Genomic DNA, 17,867 nt, shown 5'->3' on the forward strand with positions numbered 1-17,867 from the left:
CGTCATCAAAGAGCTTGTCGGACAAAGCAACAGTAACTAAGGGGGGCGAGTCTTTGCGAAAGGTCAATTAGTTTACAACAATGATGGCTGTTGAAGAACTGAGATGTGTAGATTCCGCCATCGCGTCTGTTATATAGAAGATATCGACAGCGCATTAATTTTAAAAGAGGAACAGAGGACCACGATCAAGGCATTTGTCGATGGGAAAGATGTCTTTGCCGTCCTTCCTACGGGATTCGGCAAAAGTTTGATTTATCAGCTGGCCCCGATGGTCGCTAAGAAGAGTTCTGTTGACAACTATGCGTCGCTAAATATACGTCACTTACTCTGTAGCTCTGATTGGTTGTAGGTCTATCCAATTGAGGTCTTTCCTGGATCGGTTGAAATGCGCCCCCATAATCAAAGCCCAATGGAGCAGTATCAGACTCATATTCTGACTAGAATTGAGTATGACCACGTCAGGCTAGTGACGGTACGCAGGAGGAGGTTTGAATGGCGGGCATTGATGTCATTGCCATTACACAATAGGCTGAGAGGCGCTGCACGTGATTAAGTTAGCCGTTCTGCTTTCTCCAATGGTAAGAGATACAGACCCTCTCATCTCCCTATAATATACAATCTCTGGTACATCGGTTGTACACTTGTTATTGCGGTGCATTGTGGGATTGAATGAGTGCACTCGATTATGTCCATTATGGCTTCGGACACCACAATTGGCTGTCCCCTCAAATAGTGCCCTAGGTAAGGGTATAGGGGGCGATTTCGGACACAGCCATGGTGTTAGGGCTTGGGCCCTAATGAGATGGGGGAAAGGAAGAGGTGTAAAAGTGAGAGGTGGTTGAGAGGGAAGAAAAAGTGTATTAATGAGAGGGAGAGGAACCGTGAAGACAGAGATAAAGGGAGAGGGTATAGGAAGAGGAGAAGTTGAAAAGAGCAAGAAGAAAGAGCAAGAAGAGTTGTGCTTGTTCAGTTCAGCATTATGTCTTTTTAACCCATTTATCTAATCCTGCTCTTACTCTGAGCACATGTACAGTATATTGATGAAGCTGGCTTCAATCTTCACAATAAAAGGAGGAGAGGGAGAAATGTGATTGGCTATCGTGCCACAGTCAGTGTCCCAGGACAACGAGAAGGCAACATCACTATGTGTGCCACAATTTCAACCACTGTTGTTGTGGCACACAATACTGCCTTGGGGCAAAACAACACAGACAGGTTCCTATAAATTTTTAAAATCCCTCAAAGATATCCTCTTTCTCCAGGACCAAATGGAGTAAAATGTTGTAGTTGTTTGGGGACAATGTCCAATTCCACCTTTCAGCACTGGTGCAAGAGTGGTTTGAGAATCACCCTCATTTCAAGATGGTTTTCCTTCCACCATATTCTTCTTTTCTGAATCCATAATTTCTTCTCCTCTTGGAGATGGAAATAGAGAGATAATAGAGAACTTCTGGAGAATGCTATTTACAACAACATAAGGCCTCCACCAGATGGTGGTGTTGGACACAATTATAATGAAAATATCCATGAGAGCGACAATATGGGATCAGAAAAGTGAGCTCTCTTGTTTTGAGAGACTGGCAGTAGAGTTTATTCATTCAGACCTAAAGCTGAAAAGGAAAATAACCGAATGAAAAAGGCATATGTTCTGATTAATTCAATCTGAACTAGTCTTTTTCATGTGTCTTATAAAGATATTACATTTGAATTGTACACTTAAATTATAATCAATATTAAACTGACTATTTCTGTTATCATAATCGAAAGATTTATAGTCTTATGATGTGCATTTATAGTGCCATAATGATATTTTGTTAATTGCTGTAAAGGCTTTGTAAGGCAGCCAGCAATACAGACATAGAGACAGAGAAACCATTGCTGTAGTTGCTTTTTTCCCCAATGGACAGATTTGTAATTAATATGTGTGCTTTCAAGACTACAAAAGCATGTTGATATAAGCATTAAGCCAATGATTTCCAGTGATACATGAGTCACATTTGTTTTATCTTTGTCACTAAGAGCAGTAGAACAGCAGCAGTAATTCAGTAATGCATGCAGAATCGTTTTAAATATTTATTGCAACATATTTTTCCCCAAAGCTTTAGTATAATAGTTTAACCACTGGATGCCCGGTGCCACATCATAGCATCATTGAGTCATAACTTGATGTCTGTTATCTGAGACTTCTTGTGAACTTGTAGCTTACATGCTAATCTTTTTGTGTCCAGCACCTGACCCGTCCCTGTTACACAAATATTTTAACTGCAAACAAGATTTATTTATCAAGCTCTGTCTGTGTCTATGACCTTACTTCATAATGACCTTCTTTGATGCAGCAAATAAACTCCATGTTTTCTTTCTTTGTACACACTATTCAAGCCAACTGATTTTTATTCAGTCAGTGCTGTAAGGTGCATTGTCAAGTACAAGGACAGCCTCTTTTACTCAAGCTCAAGGCTTACTGGTGTTTTTTCTTCTTCTTCTTTCTAATTTGTAATGTATTGCCTCTCTGATGTTTTTCAAAGAAATTTACACAACTCAGCAAATTTCCAGCTTATTTAAAAGCAATATTTCTGACAGGCTGTTATTCTTCTAACAAATAAGTAACTGTTTGAGCTCAGAAGAAATGTGTGCTCAGATCTGAAAAGTTTTAAATACATTATATGCAACTTCTGCTTGGGAGCTGGGCTAGAGTAGCCTAAATGTTACTTTTTATTGTTCTTTTTACATTTATATACTACTGTTCAAAAGTTTGGGTAAGTACCTTTTTTTGTGGAATATTTTTGTTTTATTGAACTTTTTCACCATCACTGTTTTCACAAAAATATTAAGCAGCACAACATTGATAATAATAATAATAATAATAATAAATGTATCTTAAACACCAAATCAGCATATTAAAATGATTTCTGAAGGATCATGTGACACCGAAGACTGCAGTAATGATGCTGAAAATTCAGCTTTGCCATCACAGGAATAATTAAAAGTGCATTATTCACACTATGACTGTTTTTACTGTATTTTTTATTTAAAAAAAAATAAATGCCAGCTTGCGAGCATAACAGACTAGTTTTTGTTAGCCTATAGTTTTTGTTAAGTCCTGTTTTTGCATCAGATGGGTTGACGTGAGTGGACAGTGAAAGAGTTAAAGACATTCAGGCCAACTTCATTCAACAATGTGGGTGTCTGGCAAATGATAGTTGCACAACAGTCTCGCCTCAGTAGACTGCAAGAAAGGCCAGTGTCAAACAAAGAGGGGGCAGAGAGAGACAAGAGATGGAGGATTGGGGGATGGGTAATGCATAAGTCACAGACAAGAGAATGACCTTGTGGTCTTTGTGTAGACTAGCCTACATCTTGAAATACTGCTCCCCATACCCACAAACACTAAGACAACAGAACAACAATTTACATACCTAAACTTCAGCTTTTGAGTCCTACTTTGATCCATTGCGTAATTTAGACCAACATTTTTTTTTTCTTGATAAACAGATTATTTTGACCATATTTGGCAACATAATGTTATGATGAGATTTTAATGCTGCTTTTGATGGACTTTCTCCTTCTCTCTCTCTCAACTTTTGCACTTCCTGGTTCCAGCTTTTATCCTTTTTTTTTTTCTTCTCTCAATCAGTAATGACTAACTCCCAAGATTATCACTCAGTGTCCTTCTCTCTGTAGAGAGCTGATGGGCTTTGATGGGAAATATCTCTTTTGTATCTCTCAAACACATCTAACTACATTGGGGAGGCTCCTCTCTAAAGAGGATGTTATAATTGCAATGAACTTCTTGGCATATTTTCAGTTGATTGGTGCTTTTTGAAATTTAGTTCAAAAAATATTTATGTTGTCGGTGGAACTTGTAGCTGGAATCTGTTTAATCAAATTGCCCTGAATGTGTTGGGAAAAAAAAAAAAAAACATTATGTTGATTGTTCACACTGTCGTAAAGTACAGACTGATTCCTTATGATGTTACATAAGCTTTTACATAAGCTTTATGTGTAGGCTACTTATCTTTGTGGAACAAAGTTAAATTAAGAGCAGTCCTCTCAGATAAGGTCACTGACAGGTTGTTTGCACAAGTCAGAGTGTCTATCAGAGCATCTTATTCCAACAAATGATTCCCTGAAGAAAAGACAGCAATTATGATGTCAACTGCATAATTGTTTCCATGTAGGCTACTATGGAATTGTAACCTAAGATGCTTTATGCTCTTTCCTCAATGTTTTCCCCACCTATGTGCTGTGCATAATTATACTATTCTATGTACAAATAACAATTTTGTGTAACATTTAATAGCTGTATGTCTATTTGTATATAATACACTCTTAAAAATCTTAAAAGTCCTAGATTGAGCCTTTTGGGTCGTGTTGCGATTTTTTCAGTGTTTGGGTATTTTTTGTGTTACCCAGATACTGGGGGTTGGTTGTGTTATTTATCGCGGGCTTTTTGCGGCCTCTTCAGGAGAGAGCAGTGCAGCTCCGTCAAATTGGTGCATGCAAGTCTTCGGTAAAATACAGGTTTGTGTACGTTTTATTTTATCTAAAAATTCGTTATTGTTCTGTATATCGTTTAATTTTGTGCAAAGATACAGGGGCGCTATGTGAGTCTCCTAAACGAGTGTCGCGTCGGTCTTTTCACTGATGGAAACGCCTGATGCCTTGCATAAAATGTATGATTTTATTCAAAAAATAGAATACAAATACTTAGGATGTTAAAATATGTTCTCAGAATTGTACACTGATTATTTATGGACAGATTATGGAGTCATTTTTCGGCTACGAGTGAAACGCTTGGCGGCGGTCTGAAGTTAGCAGTTCCCCCGTCGAACGCGAGCCATCTCCGGCACGAGATCCAGCGCCGTTACGCTGGAAACGGTACAAGAGAGACTGGTCGATTACACTTTAATTACTTCTAAATGTTTAATTTTTTTAATTCTAATATTTGTTAAACGAGCTTAAATGTAGGCAATATTAAAAACTACATAAAATATTTTATGTTATAAAATATAACCGAAAATAGACTAAATTATCATGCAATCCTGTGGAGTATTTAAAACAAGTTTAGAGGATTTAAGTTAATCCGTAAACATTTATTTATGTATGAAGTAAAAAAATAAATAATAATAAGCTAGTATTATAGTAAAACTGAATCAACCCATTATGCTAGGTTAAATAAACAACCCAATTTGCTGGGTAAAATGAACCCAACATGTTCTGTCAGATTTCCTTTACAGGCAGTTTCCTTTAACCAGTCTGTTTTGTTTTTAGTTTTTTTGTTTTTACCTCAGATATCTTAATGCATCTATTGTTTGTAGCACACATGAAAGGTGATAATAGCTGATATAATCACTGACATTTAATGTGACTGAGATAAAACAGCTGAAGCCTAGAAATGCCTAGAAATCCTTAAGAAGATCCTTGTTTCATGTGTAAAATCTCATTTCAGGCCTTAAAGAAAGTTGTATATTACATTACATTATATTACAGTGCATTAAGATTTTCTAGTTTGGATGATTTTCTATTGCATATTCTTGTCTTGAATGTGTTGGTGCTCCAAATTATTTAACAAAGTCTCTACACAAATGGTGAGTGAAATTGATCTTCAGTATTGAATAGAATCACTGTTCAGGCTCGGCTTTGCTGGTCAGATGAAACCTTGAGAACAGGTGTTTCCAAAAGCTGCGACCAGACAGAAAGTTACTTGAAGCAGTAAGACCTTTAAGTACTGTAGATTTGTGTGTTACGAGTATGAGTGAGTATGGTAGAGAGAACCTTAGAGAATTGTGACATTGTAAGCTATTAAAATGTGTTTAAATGCACAAAAGCTACTTACAAACCAAAACAATAATAAATGGGGATTATTCCAACTGTGTATAGCAGGGGTCTTTAATAGGGGTTCTGCAATGATACAGTAGGCAGTCGGCCAAATGTTCTTTGATCTCAAATTATTTTCTGAATATGCGTTAAACAAAAATACAATATATTATTTAACTTCAGCCAAAGCTAAAGTTAAGTAGCTAAAGATCAGAAAAAAATGTTTCATCCCACATTAAATTGTATTAAGGGAAATTTAAATGTACAAGTATATGACTCTGTACATCAGTAATGAACATTTTAAAAGCTCTGCAATATAAGCAACAAGAAATATGTAAATACATTCTGTACTACAGTATACACAAGTTGATGTTAATATTAGTAACTCCATCTCTCTATTCACCAAGGAATTCTTGGCCTGAAAAAGGTTGATAATCCCTGCTGGGATTTTAATGAGTTCCTCCTCATTAAAAGTATGGAGTCTGAAAGTTGTCTCTCTTAGATTGCAACTTCTTTGCAAATCTTAACGAATCAAACTAAATGAATACGTAGTATTTAAAAACAAACAAACAAAACAAAAAAATATTTCTAATAATGAATAAAAATGATTTGTATTTCAGTGTAACACAGTCAGAGAAATGCTGGTTCAGCTCTGCTGCCCTGAATATTTAATGGCATGTTCAGGTGAGTAATGATAAAAATGAGTTTGCTTGCCAAACTAAAAATATTCTCTATGGGTTTTTTTTTTTGTGTGTGCATGATTAGATACACTCTTAACAACTTGGGGTTATTTGGCATGTAATGATAGCAGAAACCTTTTTGGTGCTAAATAGAACCCTTTTTATAAGGTTCCATAAAGAACCATGCTTTGAAAGTGCTATAAAGAACCTTGTACTACAGGGCTGTTGAATGCTTGAATCTGATTGGTTGATGAACGTTCTAAGGTGTGCAATTATTTTCAGGGAAACACACGGCTAAAGTAGTTCCAGGCAGGTATTGACCGCATTACAGTTCCATATCACTTCACGTATCTAACTGTAATCAGAGTTTTGAGCTGTGGTAACCGTAGTATAAGCGGAATAATTGACGCTTCACATCGTGGCCGCATTACCACCTCAGGTGTGCATTATTTTTTAAGAATTTAACGGCTCATTTGTGACTGATTATGTTTATGCATAAAGTGAATTGAAAATCTAACAATATGGATCATAAATTCAATATCTCTATTTGTGTAAAGAAAAGATGAGTATACTTAACTGAACAGGGGTGCGTTTCCCGAAAGCATCGTTGGTGAACTATGGTCGTAAGTCCCATTGAACTCTATTGGTAATGACGGAACTTACGACCATAGTTCGCTTTGGGAAACGCACCCTTGAGCTGCTCACACAGCTGCTTATATGTTCTGTTAAACTAAAAAGAAAAATACATGATTGGTAGGAAACCTTTTAAAATTACAATTTAAAATGTATAGACATTTTAAGAAAGAAATCATTTACCTGTTGAGAGTGTGTTGAAAGTCTGCGTAACTGCATGGCTGACCTCCAGAAAATCAGTAATGAGGTGGCTTTGACAGTTACAGATTTGAAAAACAAAAAGGCGGGAATAAAGAACCCTGACAGAAAGAACCATTTCAGCATATAAAACATTCAGGATGATACAGTTCTAAATAGAACTGTTACTATATGTAAAGAACCTTTTAAAGAACCTTCTTTTTTTGAGAGTGAATGTCTAAGCAAAGTCTCTCAAAGAAATGTCATCCTTGACTTAATTCATAGTTATTGCTTACAGCAACTTAGTGTCCTGATTTTAGAGTGTGCATGTTGTTTAAAGTGTGCGTCTGCGTGTGTGTGTGTGTTGCCAACATCACCAGTGTCCTCTGCTAGTGAAAACCCCTGTGGCAGATCTCCATTTGGGTGTGCATTTGTTGCTAGGATACAGCAAACCCCTGTAGTTCACCCTGAGCCTTCATGTAAATATGTACAGGACTTTGAATTACCCAAAGATTTAGAGTTACAGAAACATTGAGTCAATGTGAGGCACTTAAATTTCCCAAATTACATTCAAAAAGATATGTATTACAGAATGAGTCACTTGAGTTAAACACATAGTCTGTTGATGTCAGTGTGGAGAAAATTGACTCTTTGCTAAAACCTGCCTTTCATTTTCATTTCAGTTAGTTGCAGAGTTGAAGTTTTTCATCTTTTATTTGTATGCTATTTTATTTCAGCTTTATTTTAATTAATGAAATGATTCTTAATAGTTTTAATGTACACTAACTGGTGAAGGGTCAGGTTTATTTATTTATTTATTTTAGATTTGACTAATTATGAGATTTAGTTCATATTTTAATCAAACCACAATTTCATGCGTTTATTGCCAGGTGAATACGATAATTCTGCATTTTAATTTTGACATTGGTCCCAATGGCCTTCTATTCGCACTCAAGCGCAACAGCCGGGTTCTGAAATTAAAAGCTCCATTCATTTTCTCTATAAGGAAATTGATTTTGAATAACTTAAACCTTTAAAGACAGCCCTTCTACAAGCTAAGAGGTTATTAATCCATGGTTTTTGCTTCTGCTGAAGCTGTTAGCCCACATTATTTCAGCTTATTTTTAAAATAATCGTGTTTAACAGTGGAATTCCTGGTGAAAAACTACATTACCCATGATTCTGTACATAAAATTACACCAATCAGATAGTTGAAAAAGCAACACACTCCAAAATAGCTCTTTAGCTCCATCCACCCCCATGAAGCACTGCAAATGACATGCCGATCTCCCAATAATGAGTATAGTTTTACATTTCTTTCTTTTTCATTTGTTTATGCTGTTCGCAATGCTTCGTGGGATTGTAGTTCTTTCCCCCACTTAAGCCGTTAAATACACAGTCTTGTACTTTTTGTCTTTTTGTCTGATTTTCAAATCAAAGTTTGTTGTGTATGATTCACCTCATAGCTGATTGGCTTGGTTCATGGCTTAAAACTCTTTAACGAAGACTATTTTAAAATCCCTATGGGAAAAATTAATGAAAAAAAAACAAAAAAACTTCCAGAACCAGTGCCACTGAAAAAGGGGGCAGACACTTTTGCACTCAATTAGACTTGGTGCTCTTTATAGTCTAAAACATGACTGGCCTGCTTAAATCTCATCCTCACTGTACCTCACTGTACAATACTGTAGTACTCTCATCATGCAGGCTGTTATATAAATTGTTCTGTAGTTGTGGGGGTAGGGGTAGAGGGACGACACTGACAAGCTGGTGGTGATATCCAGGTCACATTCAGACCGCTGGGAACGCTTGCCTTCTTTACAGGTTACCTCTTATCTAAAGACTTCACACAGGAATAAAGCTGTAGACAGTGTTTCTCTGCAAAGATAACTTCTTTAAATGCAGCATGTGAAAAATTAATAAAGCTCTGAATCATTCACAAGCGTTTGATACTGTCAGCGTGGGATGTGTATTCAAATGTAACATCTAAACTGCATCAAGGGATGCTGTGATTTGTCATTCTCAAGCCATGTGGCGAAAGCTGTAAAAATTATATTCTACCCCAAACTAAAATAAACGTAATCTGCTTTGGCAGACATGAAAGATAAGCACATGGCTTGAAGATGTTGTGGCAATCAAAAATGCTGTGTTGACAGATTAAACAATGACCCCATTATGCCAGAACCTCTGCATTATATTCCACTGTATTTCCAGCTCATGATAAATGATGAACAGGCAGTTGCCATGGTGACCATCTCTAGTCAAGCATTTGGAGAGGAAGGGTAAGATATAGAAACGAAAAAGGGGGAAGGGTAAGGGATGGGTCAGAAAGAGAGGTTTGCTGAGTCTTGGCTTGTGTCAGAGGAAGGCCTCTGTTCAATGTGTGGGTGCTGAAGCTGCAGAGCAGCCTGGGGAACAGGGCTAATGAAATGCAAACTATCAATCTGTCTTTATTTCGCTGATGAAGGGACATGCAGGTACGCTTGTTTTAATTGGGAATCCTTCTGCTGTACTCCTGTTGAGTCTAGAGGTGCAGTTGTGGAGGAGGGACTGACCTCTCCAAGCACATTTGCCAGACCAAAAAGCTTTTTCACAATAACATACACAGTTTAATTGGTTTCAATTGACTGACCATTCTATTAATTAGACTATTCTATTCTATTCTATTCTGTTCTATAGACCTTATGATGCGTTCACACCAGGTCATACACTCAAAAAAAAAAAAAAAAAAGATTTTTGATGCTGTTCAGTGTTCACTTTATTTAAACAATTTATTTTGATTCAACACCATTGTATCAGGTTTCTGGTTTAAATGTGATTGATTCATGTTAAATTGACTTGAAATGATTACTCTTTGACTTAACTTGATGTTTTCATATTAAAATAACAGGTATCAAGTAACCCAACCAGGATTTAATCAAACAGGACTTTTACTTCCCATCATGCTTTGCAAAGGGGCTGAACTGAAAGAGTAAATGTTGAAATAAAGTGTTATTTTAAGCATTTTTTCGCAACATGAGAAAATTGAGTGTCTTTTTAATAGTTACTGTTATATTATATTGGTATTTAAAAGTTTATGTTATGTTAGTGGTTTTGGGGGTTACCATTGTGGAGAAGTGTAGCGCTTGGGTTGAGGACCAGCTAACAAAAAATCATTTCACTTTAATAATGAAGTGATCTCTATGGTAGTGCTTTGGATAGTGTTTTCCAAAAGCATCATAAATCATAAACCTTATAACATCATTATTTGCATAAATCAAATTAAATTTAAATCTAATTGAAACAACAATATAGATAGTCATTAAATTACCAAAACTATACATGAACAAGACATTAACTAGTTGGTGTAACAAGGCAGAATTTTGTTGAATTAAAGTGCATCACCACTAACACGATACAAACATTTTGATACAAACTACTTGCAAAGAAGTTACATTGACATATTAAAATCATGTTTAAACTACAAATGTATATTGTGTTCATATAAAATATTCAAAGCAATCCAAGGTTACTTTATTTGATTAGATGGATAATGGGTGCTATGATCAAATCATGTTCAATCAATTTATTTTTTTGAGTGTACCGTAAAATGACAACACATGAAATTGAATGACAACAATGGCCAAATTAATCTGTTGCGGTCCAAATTCAAGCAGGAGCCCTCCAAAAATTCTGATTTTAATCACTATTTAATCATATTTTCTGCTCAATAAACATTTATGATTATTTTCAATGTTGAAAACAGTTGTGTACTTTTTTTTCAGGATTCCTTGATGAATAGAAAGTTCAAAAGAACAGCATTTATCTGAAATACAAAGCTTCTGTAGCATTATACACTACCGTTCAAAAGTTTGGGGTCAGTAAGAATTTTTATTTTTATTTTTTTGAAAAGAAATTAAAGAAATGAATACTTTTATTCAGCAAGGATGCATTAAATCAATCAAAAGTGGCAGTAAAGACATTTATAATGTTACAAAAGATTAGATTTCAGATAAACACTGTTCTTTTTAACTTTCTATTCATCAAATAATCCTGAAAAAAAATATTGTACACAAATATTTTGTACAATTGTACACATTAAATGTTTCTTGAGCAGCAGATCAGCATATTAGAATGATTTCTGAAGGATCATGTGACACTGAAGACTGGAGTAATGATGCTGAAAATTCAGCTTTGCATCACAGGAATAAATTACTTTGTGAAATATATTCAAATAGAAAACAGTTATTTTAAATTGTAATAATATTTCACAATATTACTGTTTTTTACTGTATTTTTAATTAAATAAATGTAGCCTTGGTGAGCAGACGAAACTTCTTTTAAAAACATTAAAAATCTTAGTGGTTCCAAACTTTTGGACTGTACTGTATATATATATATATATATATATATATATATATATATATATATATATATATATATATATATATATATATATATATATATATATATATATATATAAAATATATTGTATTCCTATTGCAATTTGGTTAGATGCTAACTGCATTTCATTGGCTTTGTATTGGCTTTTGCATTGATAATCAATAGAACATTTGAGGTCAAATTAATGGAAACAATTACACAATATGTCGATAAATGTGATTTAAGTTTAAGTAATAGAAAGAACAATATTGTACCATTTAAAGAGATAATCTTTTTAACCATTTTGAAGTGTTTGTGCATGTGTGTTTTGAGTGGGTGTGTGAATGTGAATGTATTAGTTTCTGTTTGCCTTCACCCGGATCTAGGACTGTGCCTTTTGTGCTGTGGGAATAGCTTGTGTTTTAAAGGTACTGGTTGTTGCCTGGCACCATTAAAGTGTATAAGGCTTTGCCACAGCTGGGTTCATTATACCTGCAAAATTGCTATTATGATCAAAGGCATGAATGCAACATGAGAAGCCGGAGTCTCAATGGACAGAAGCTTTGCACAGCAAACATAGCTCACACAAACACACTCTGCCTGTACGGATCCACAAATTGGCCACACTTTTCACACTTTATCATTGTTTCCCACACTTAGTTTTAATAACTTTTCATTTCATTGCCACATAAAATATATACATATTTGTCAACGGTAAAGCGGTTCAAGCTACATTCTCCATGGTGTGCATGTGTTCTGGTGTTCTCATCAGTTATATTCATTTGCGATGTTTATGATTATATTAAGGCTACTTTGAGTCTTGCTCTGCTAATAATCCTCCCTGATGAGGCCATAACTAACATGGAATTCAACACGTCTGACTACTACTATATATGGGAACAGGCAGTAATTAGTAATGTGGTTATGTTTAGTTTTGAGGATGTGGGTCTGAAAAATGGATATCATGGTTTTAAAATGTAGCTGTCACATGTAGTTTTGTTTTCTGTGTTATGTTCCTGTTTTACCTGTGTTCCATTTGCTAGTTTGTTTCCATGGTTATTAATTGAGTTTGCATGTGTTCCTGGTCCTGCCCAGCTCAAAGTCTCCTGTGTCTCCAGAGTTCCCATCTAGCCTCCCTCTCCCACCTCCTCTTCCAAAATCAGCCAGTCTGTCAGCCCCACCTCCACTGGTTCCCTTCAGCCCCTTGACATATCCTCTAATGCCATTCTGTGTGGATCTGCCTTGGGTCTTTGGTCTCCAGCTCGCCCCTGATCTCGTCTCTCCACCTCAGCCCATCAACCTATTGGCTTCGCCTTGGCTCCTCCCTTTCTTGGCTCCAGATGCCATCGTCCTTACAGCTCCACCGGGCTCCCTCGTCCCTCCGGCTTCTCCTTGATCAGCTGCTCTCTGTCTCTCAGTCTCCACCCCTTCTGCTCCTTCTGGCTCCACCTTCCCTTCTGCTCCACTTCAGTCCTCAGTCCCAATGGCTCAACCTCAGTCCTCAGGTTCCCTTGCTTCAGCTCAGATGCTCATCACTGCTTCTCTTCCTTGGCATCCAGGACCATCGGTGTCACCAGGTCCCATCTGTTCTCTGTCTGTGCCTGAGGCCAATGGAGGTGGAGTCCTATGTCCGTCAGTCGTCCCTCAGGTGTCGTCAGCAAAGTCTTCACCATGGCTCCTTCCTATTGCCGTGGGCTATCGTCCTGGCTGCTCTCTGGGTCCCCGTCTGGCTCCTGCTTCTCCTGGATCCTTCCTGGCTCCTCCCACCTGTATCACCACCCTGGTGTCTCCCTTTGTCACCTCACCTGGTTTACTGGCTTCTGCCTGCTCCAAGTCCTCTTCCAGAGCCCCCACCCTCCCTCCTCAGTTGGACTTTGTTTACAGCTTGGGGGCGTGCCTTCCGGAAGGGGGATGTGATGTCATAGTTCTGTTTTGGTTTCGTTTTCTATGTTCTGTTGCCATTTTGCCTGTACTCCTTTTGCTCGTTTGTTTCCATGGTTATTCATTGTTTCTAAGTTACACTAAACATACTCCATGTATTTAAACCCTGAGTTTCCTTAGTTCATTTGTCCAGGCTCATTTATGTTGGAAGTGATTGTGTTTTTCCATGATCCTCCTGAATGTTCATTATTAGATTGTGCACTCATTGCAGCCACTTAAACCATTACAGTAACTTAATATACACCACTATTCAAAAGTTCTTTTTTTTTCTTCTTCTTTTCAAAAGAATACCCATCATGGCCATTTATTTGATCAAAAATACAGTAATATTGTGAAACATTATTACAATTTTATATTAATTTTATATTTATATTATTTTTTATTTATTTTAGATTATATTAATGTTATTTATAATATATTAAAATTCTATTTTAATATATTTTGAAATGTAATTTATTACTTTTTAATGTATTTAATATGCTCAAATATTTCTATTATTATTATCAATGTTGAAAACAGTAATGCTTAATATATTTTGTGGAAACTGTGATACATTTTTAACTTTTATGAATAAAAAGTGCAAAAGGAACAGCATGTATTTGAAATAGAAATATTTTGCAACATTATAAATGTCATTACTGTCACTTTTACTCAATTTAATGCATTTAATCCATCAGTTTCTTTCAAAAAAGTATAATGTGTAGATATGCAATTATATGATAATATTTGAAGAATGAAAACATTAATGTGACGCCTCCCTTATGAGACTGCCCTGCGTTTACCAGCCGTGTTGCTAAATGACACTGAGGGCCACTTTTGCCATCTACATAGTAACATATATATATATATATATATATATATATATATATATATATATATATATATATATATATATATATATATATATATATATATATATACCATGTCCTTATTCAGTTATTCAGTTTCTCATTATTCGTGTGAGCTATTGATAACATTTTAAACATGCGTTGAAAACCATAAAGAAGAGGCTTACATCAGAAAAGTAGAAGCCCTATACTATGCACGTCCAGGTGCTGGAGTCTGATTAGAGAGAACAGTAAACCGCACCCTCTTCCACCCACTCGGTGAGCCAGTACATGGCCCCCGAGGAGAGCTAAGACTCGTACACCTTCCACACACTGCATGGAAAGAGCATGAATGAATTCAACAAAGTTCATGAAAAAGCCTGAAGTGAGAGTCACATGAAAGTAATGAGCCATGCTTTGAAAGGATTCAGCAGGTTAATTTTTTTACTAAAACATGATTTATCACTGAATTGAATTTTTTTTCGTAATCTTCAGTGGTTTACAGGTAAAATAACTATGTACTGAAACATTAGCTTCTCTGAAATGGTTATGAAAGACGCTGAGGTGAAAAACAATGTGGAGATGGGCAGGGTCAGTAAAAATCTCAATGTAAAATCTGTAATGAAGTATATACCAAGTATAATGTACCAAGTATGTGCACACAACATTTGTTTCTCTATGAATTATAAGTAAAAATAAGATAAGTAAAAATATTTTCCTAATTTCAAAGCTTGAATTCTGAAGGATTATTATTTCATCGTTATTAACAGTCCCTGCTCTCTCCCTACTGTAATACAAAGGAAGCTACAGGCTCAATTGGAAATGACTTCCACATTAGTGGTAGAACCCCCGGAGAGAGAGAGCAGAATCACTTATGCTATCATGATAAAAAGATGTAGTGTTCTCTCTCTAATTGCAGCAACACATCCATTTTTCCACATGGATTGTAGTAGCTTTCTTTCATTGGTAGCCACTTAAGTGGGACAGTATATTTGACACTACCCCAAACCTGTTTGCACAATTTTGTATTAATTATGACAAACAATAATGGGTAAATACTTGAAGACAAAACTGATTCATAATCTGCAAGTTGTATCTCTGACAAAGCTTTTAGAGTATCTGTTTTTTCCACAATGGCCTGCTGTTTGATGAATATAGTTTAAAAGTAAGAATAATTATAACTATATAAAACTGACAATCACTGATTCTGTTTAGAAGATGTCTTTATAATGCTTTTAATGCTGCATTCAAGAATGATGTATTCCATTCCTCTAATTCCTGCCTCTAAAACCAAAATACAGTGTATATATACAACAATTGGTATAATACAGATCTTTTGTAGATTAGCTGGCTAGTGTTGCATAAGAGTGAAGTTACAGTGACCCACCCTGATAATCACACTATTGCCTGCTCTCTTATCTTCTGTCTAACAGCCATGACTGTGGGGCTTCCTAACCTTCCATGACTCTAGACAGCACATGATTACATGTACACTGCTGCTCAAAAGTTTGGGGTCAGAAAGATTTTTTTAATTTTTTTAAAGAAATTAATACTTTTATTCATCAAGGACACATTGAATTGATTAAAAGTGACAGTATAGACATTTACAATGATACAAAAGGTTCCTGTTCCAAATATATGCTGTTCTTTTGAATTTTCCATTCATCCAAGAATCCTGAAAAACTATTTAGCAGCACAACTGTTTTCAACATTGAGAATAATAAGAAATGTTTCTTGAGCACCAAATCAGCATGATTTCTGAAGGATCACATGACATGAAAAATTAATCTTTGCCATCAAAGGAATAAATTACATTTGAAACTATATTAAAATATATTTATTTAGTTATTTTAAATTGTAATAAACTTACTAAAACCAAGCACAATGTAATATTTTGCATTTCGAGTGCTACTCTCAAAATAGTTTCAGCAGTAGTGGATTTATGACTGTCCTTCATATACAGTGGGTACGGAAAGTATTCAGACCCCCTTAAATGTTTCACTCTTTGTTATATTGCAGCCATTTGCTAAAATCATTTAAGTTCATTTTTTTCCTCATTAATGTACACACAGCACCCCATATTGACAAAAAAACACAGAATTGTTGACATTTTTGCAGATTTATTAAAAAGGAAAAACTGAAATATCACATGGTCCTAAGTATTCAGACCCTTTGCTCAGTATTTAGTGGAAGCACCCTTTTGATCTAATACAGCCATGAGTCTTTTTGGGAAAGATGCAACAAGTTTTTCACACCTGGATTTGAGGATCCTCTGCCATTCCTCCTTGCAGATCCTCTCCAGTTCTGTCAGGTTGGATGGTAAACGTTGGTGGACAGACATTTTTAGGTCTCTCCAGAGATGCTCAGTTGGGTTTAAGTCAGGGCTCTGGCTGGGCCATTCAAGAACAGTTGTTGTGAAGCCACTTCTTCGTTATTTTATCTGTGTGCTTAGGGTCATTGTCTTGTTGGAAGGTAAACCTTCAGCCCAGTCTGAGGTCCTGAGCACTCTGGAGAAGGTTTTCGTCCAGGATATCCCTGTACTTGGCCGCATTCATCTTTCCCTTGATTGCAACCAGTCGTCCTGTCCCTGCAGCTCCCCCACAGCATGATGCTGCCACCACCATGCTTCACTGTTGGGACTGTATTGGACAGGTGATGAGCAGTGCCTAGTTTTCTCCACACATACCGCTTAGAATTAAGGCCAAAAAGTTCTATCTTGGTCTCATCAGACCAGAGAATCTTATTTCTCACCATCTTGGCAAACTCCATGTGGGCTTTCATGTGTCTTGCACTGAGGAGAGGCTTCCGTCGGGACACTCTGCCATAAAGCCCCGACTGGTGGGGGGCTGCAGTGATGGTTGACTTTCTACAACTTTCTCCCATCTCCCGACTGCACCTCTGGAGCTCAGCCACAGTGATCTTTGGGTTCTTCTTTACCTCTCTCACCAAGGCTCTTCTCCCCCGATAGCTCAGTTTGGCCGGACAGCAAGCTCTAAGAAGGGTTCTGGTCGTCCCAAACATCTTCCATTTAAGGATTATGGAGGCCACTGTGCTCTTAGGAACCTTAAGTGCAGCAGAAATTTTTTTGTAACCTTGGCCAGATCTGTGCCTTGCCACAATTCTGTCTCTGAGCTCTTCAGGCAGTTCCTTTGACCTCATGATTCTCATTTGCTCTGACATGCACTGTGAGCTGTAAGGTCTTATATAGACAGGTGTGTGGCTTTCCTAATCAAGTCCAATCAGTATAATCAAATACAGCTGGACTCAAATGAAGGTGTAGAACCATCTCAAGGATGATCAGAAGAAATGGACAGCACCCGAGTTAAATATATGAGTGACACAGCAAAGGGTCTGAATACTTAGGACCATGTGATATTTCAGTTTTTCTTTTTTAATAAATCTGCAAAAATGTCAACAATTCTGTGTTTTT

General features: G+C 36.5%; 1 protein-coding gene across 1 annotated transcript; it reads left to right on the forward strand.

Annotated features, from left to right (window-relative positions):
• The first annotated feature begins 4,055 nt into the window (after window positions 1-4,055).
• Window positions 4,056-13,851, forward strand: LOC125251870 (proline-rich receptor-like protein kinase PERK14). Its single transcript, XM_048164974.1, has 3 exons — window positions 4,056-4,521; window positions 6,438-6,501; window positions 12,765-13,851. The coding sequence occupies exons 2-3, from the start codon at window positions 6,494-6,496 to the stop codon at window positions 13,063-13,065; spliced, it is 309 nt and encodes a 102-aa protein (XP_048020931.1). The 5' UTR covers window positions 4,056-4,521; window positions 6,438-6,493; the 3' UTR covers window positions 13,066-13,851.
• Window positions 13,852-17,867: the final 4,016 nt, after the last annotated feature.

This window comes from Megalobrama amblycephala, linkage group LG17 (genome assembly GCF_018812025.1).
Source record: "Megalobrama amblycephala isolate DHTTF-2021 linkage group LG17, ASM1881202v1, whole genome shotgun sequence".
Taxonomy (NCBI): domain Eukaryota; kingdom Metazoa; phylum Chordata; class Actinopteri; order Cypriniformes; family Xenocyprididae; genus Megalobrama; species Megalobrama amblycephala.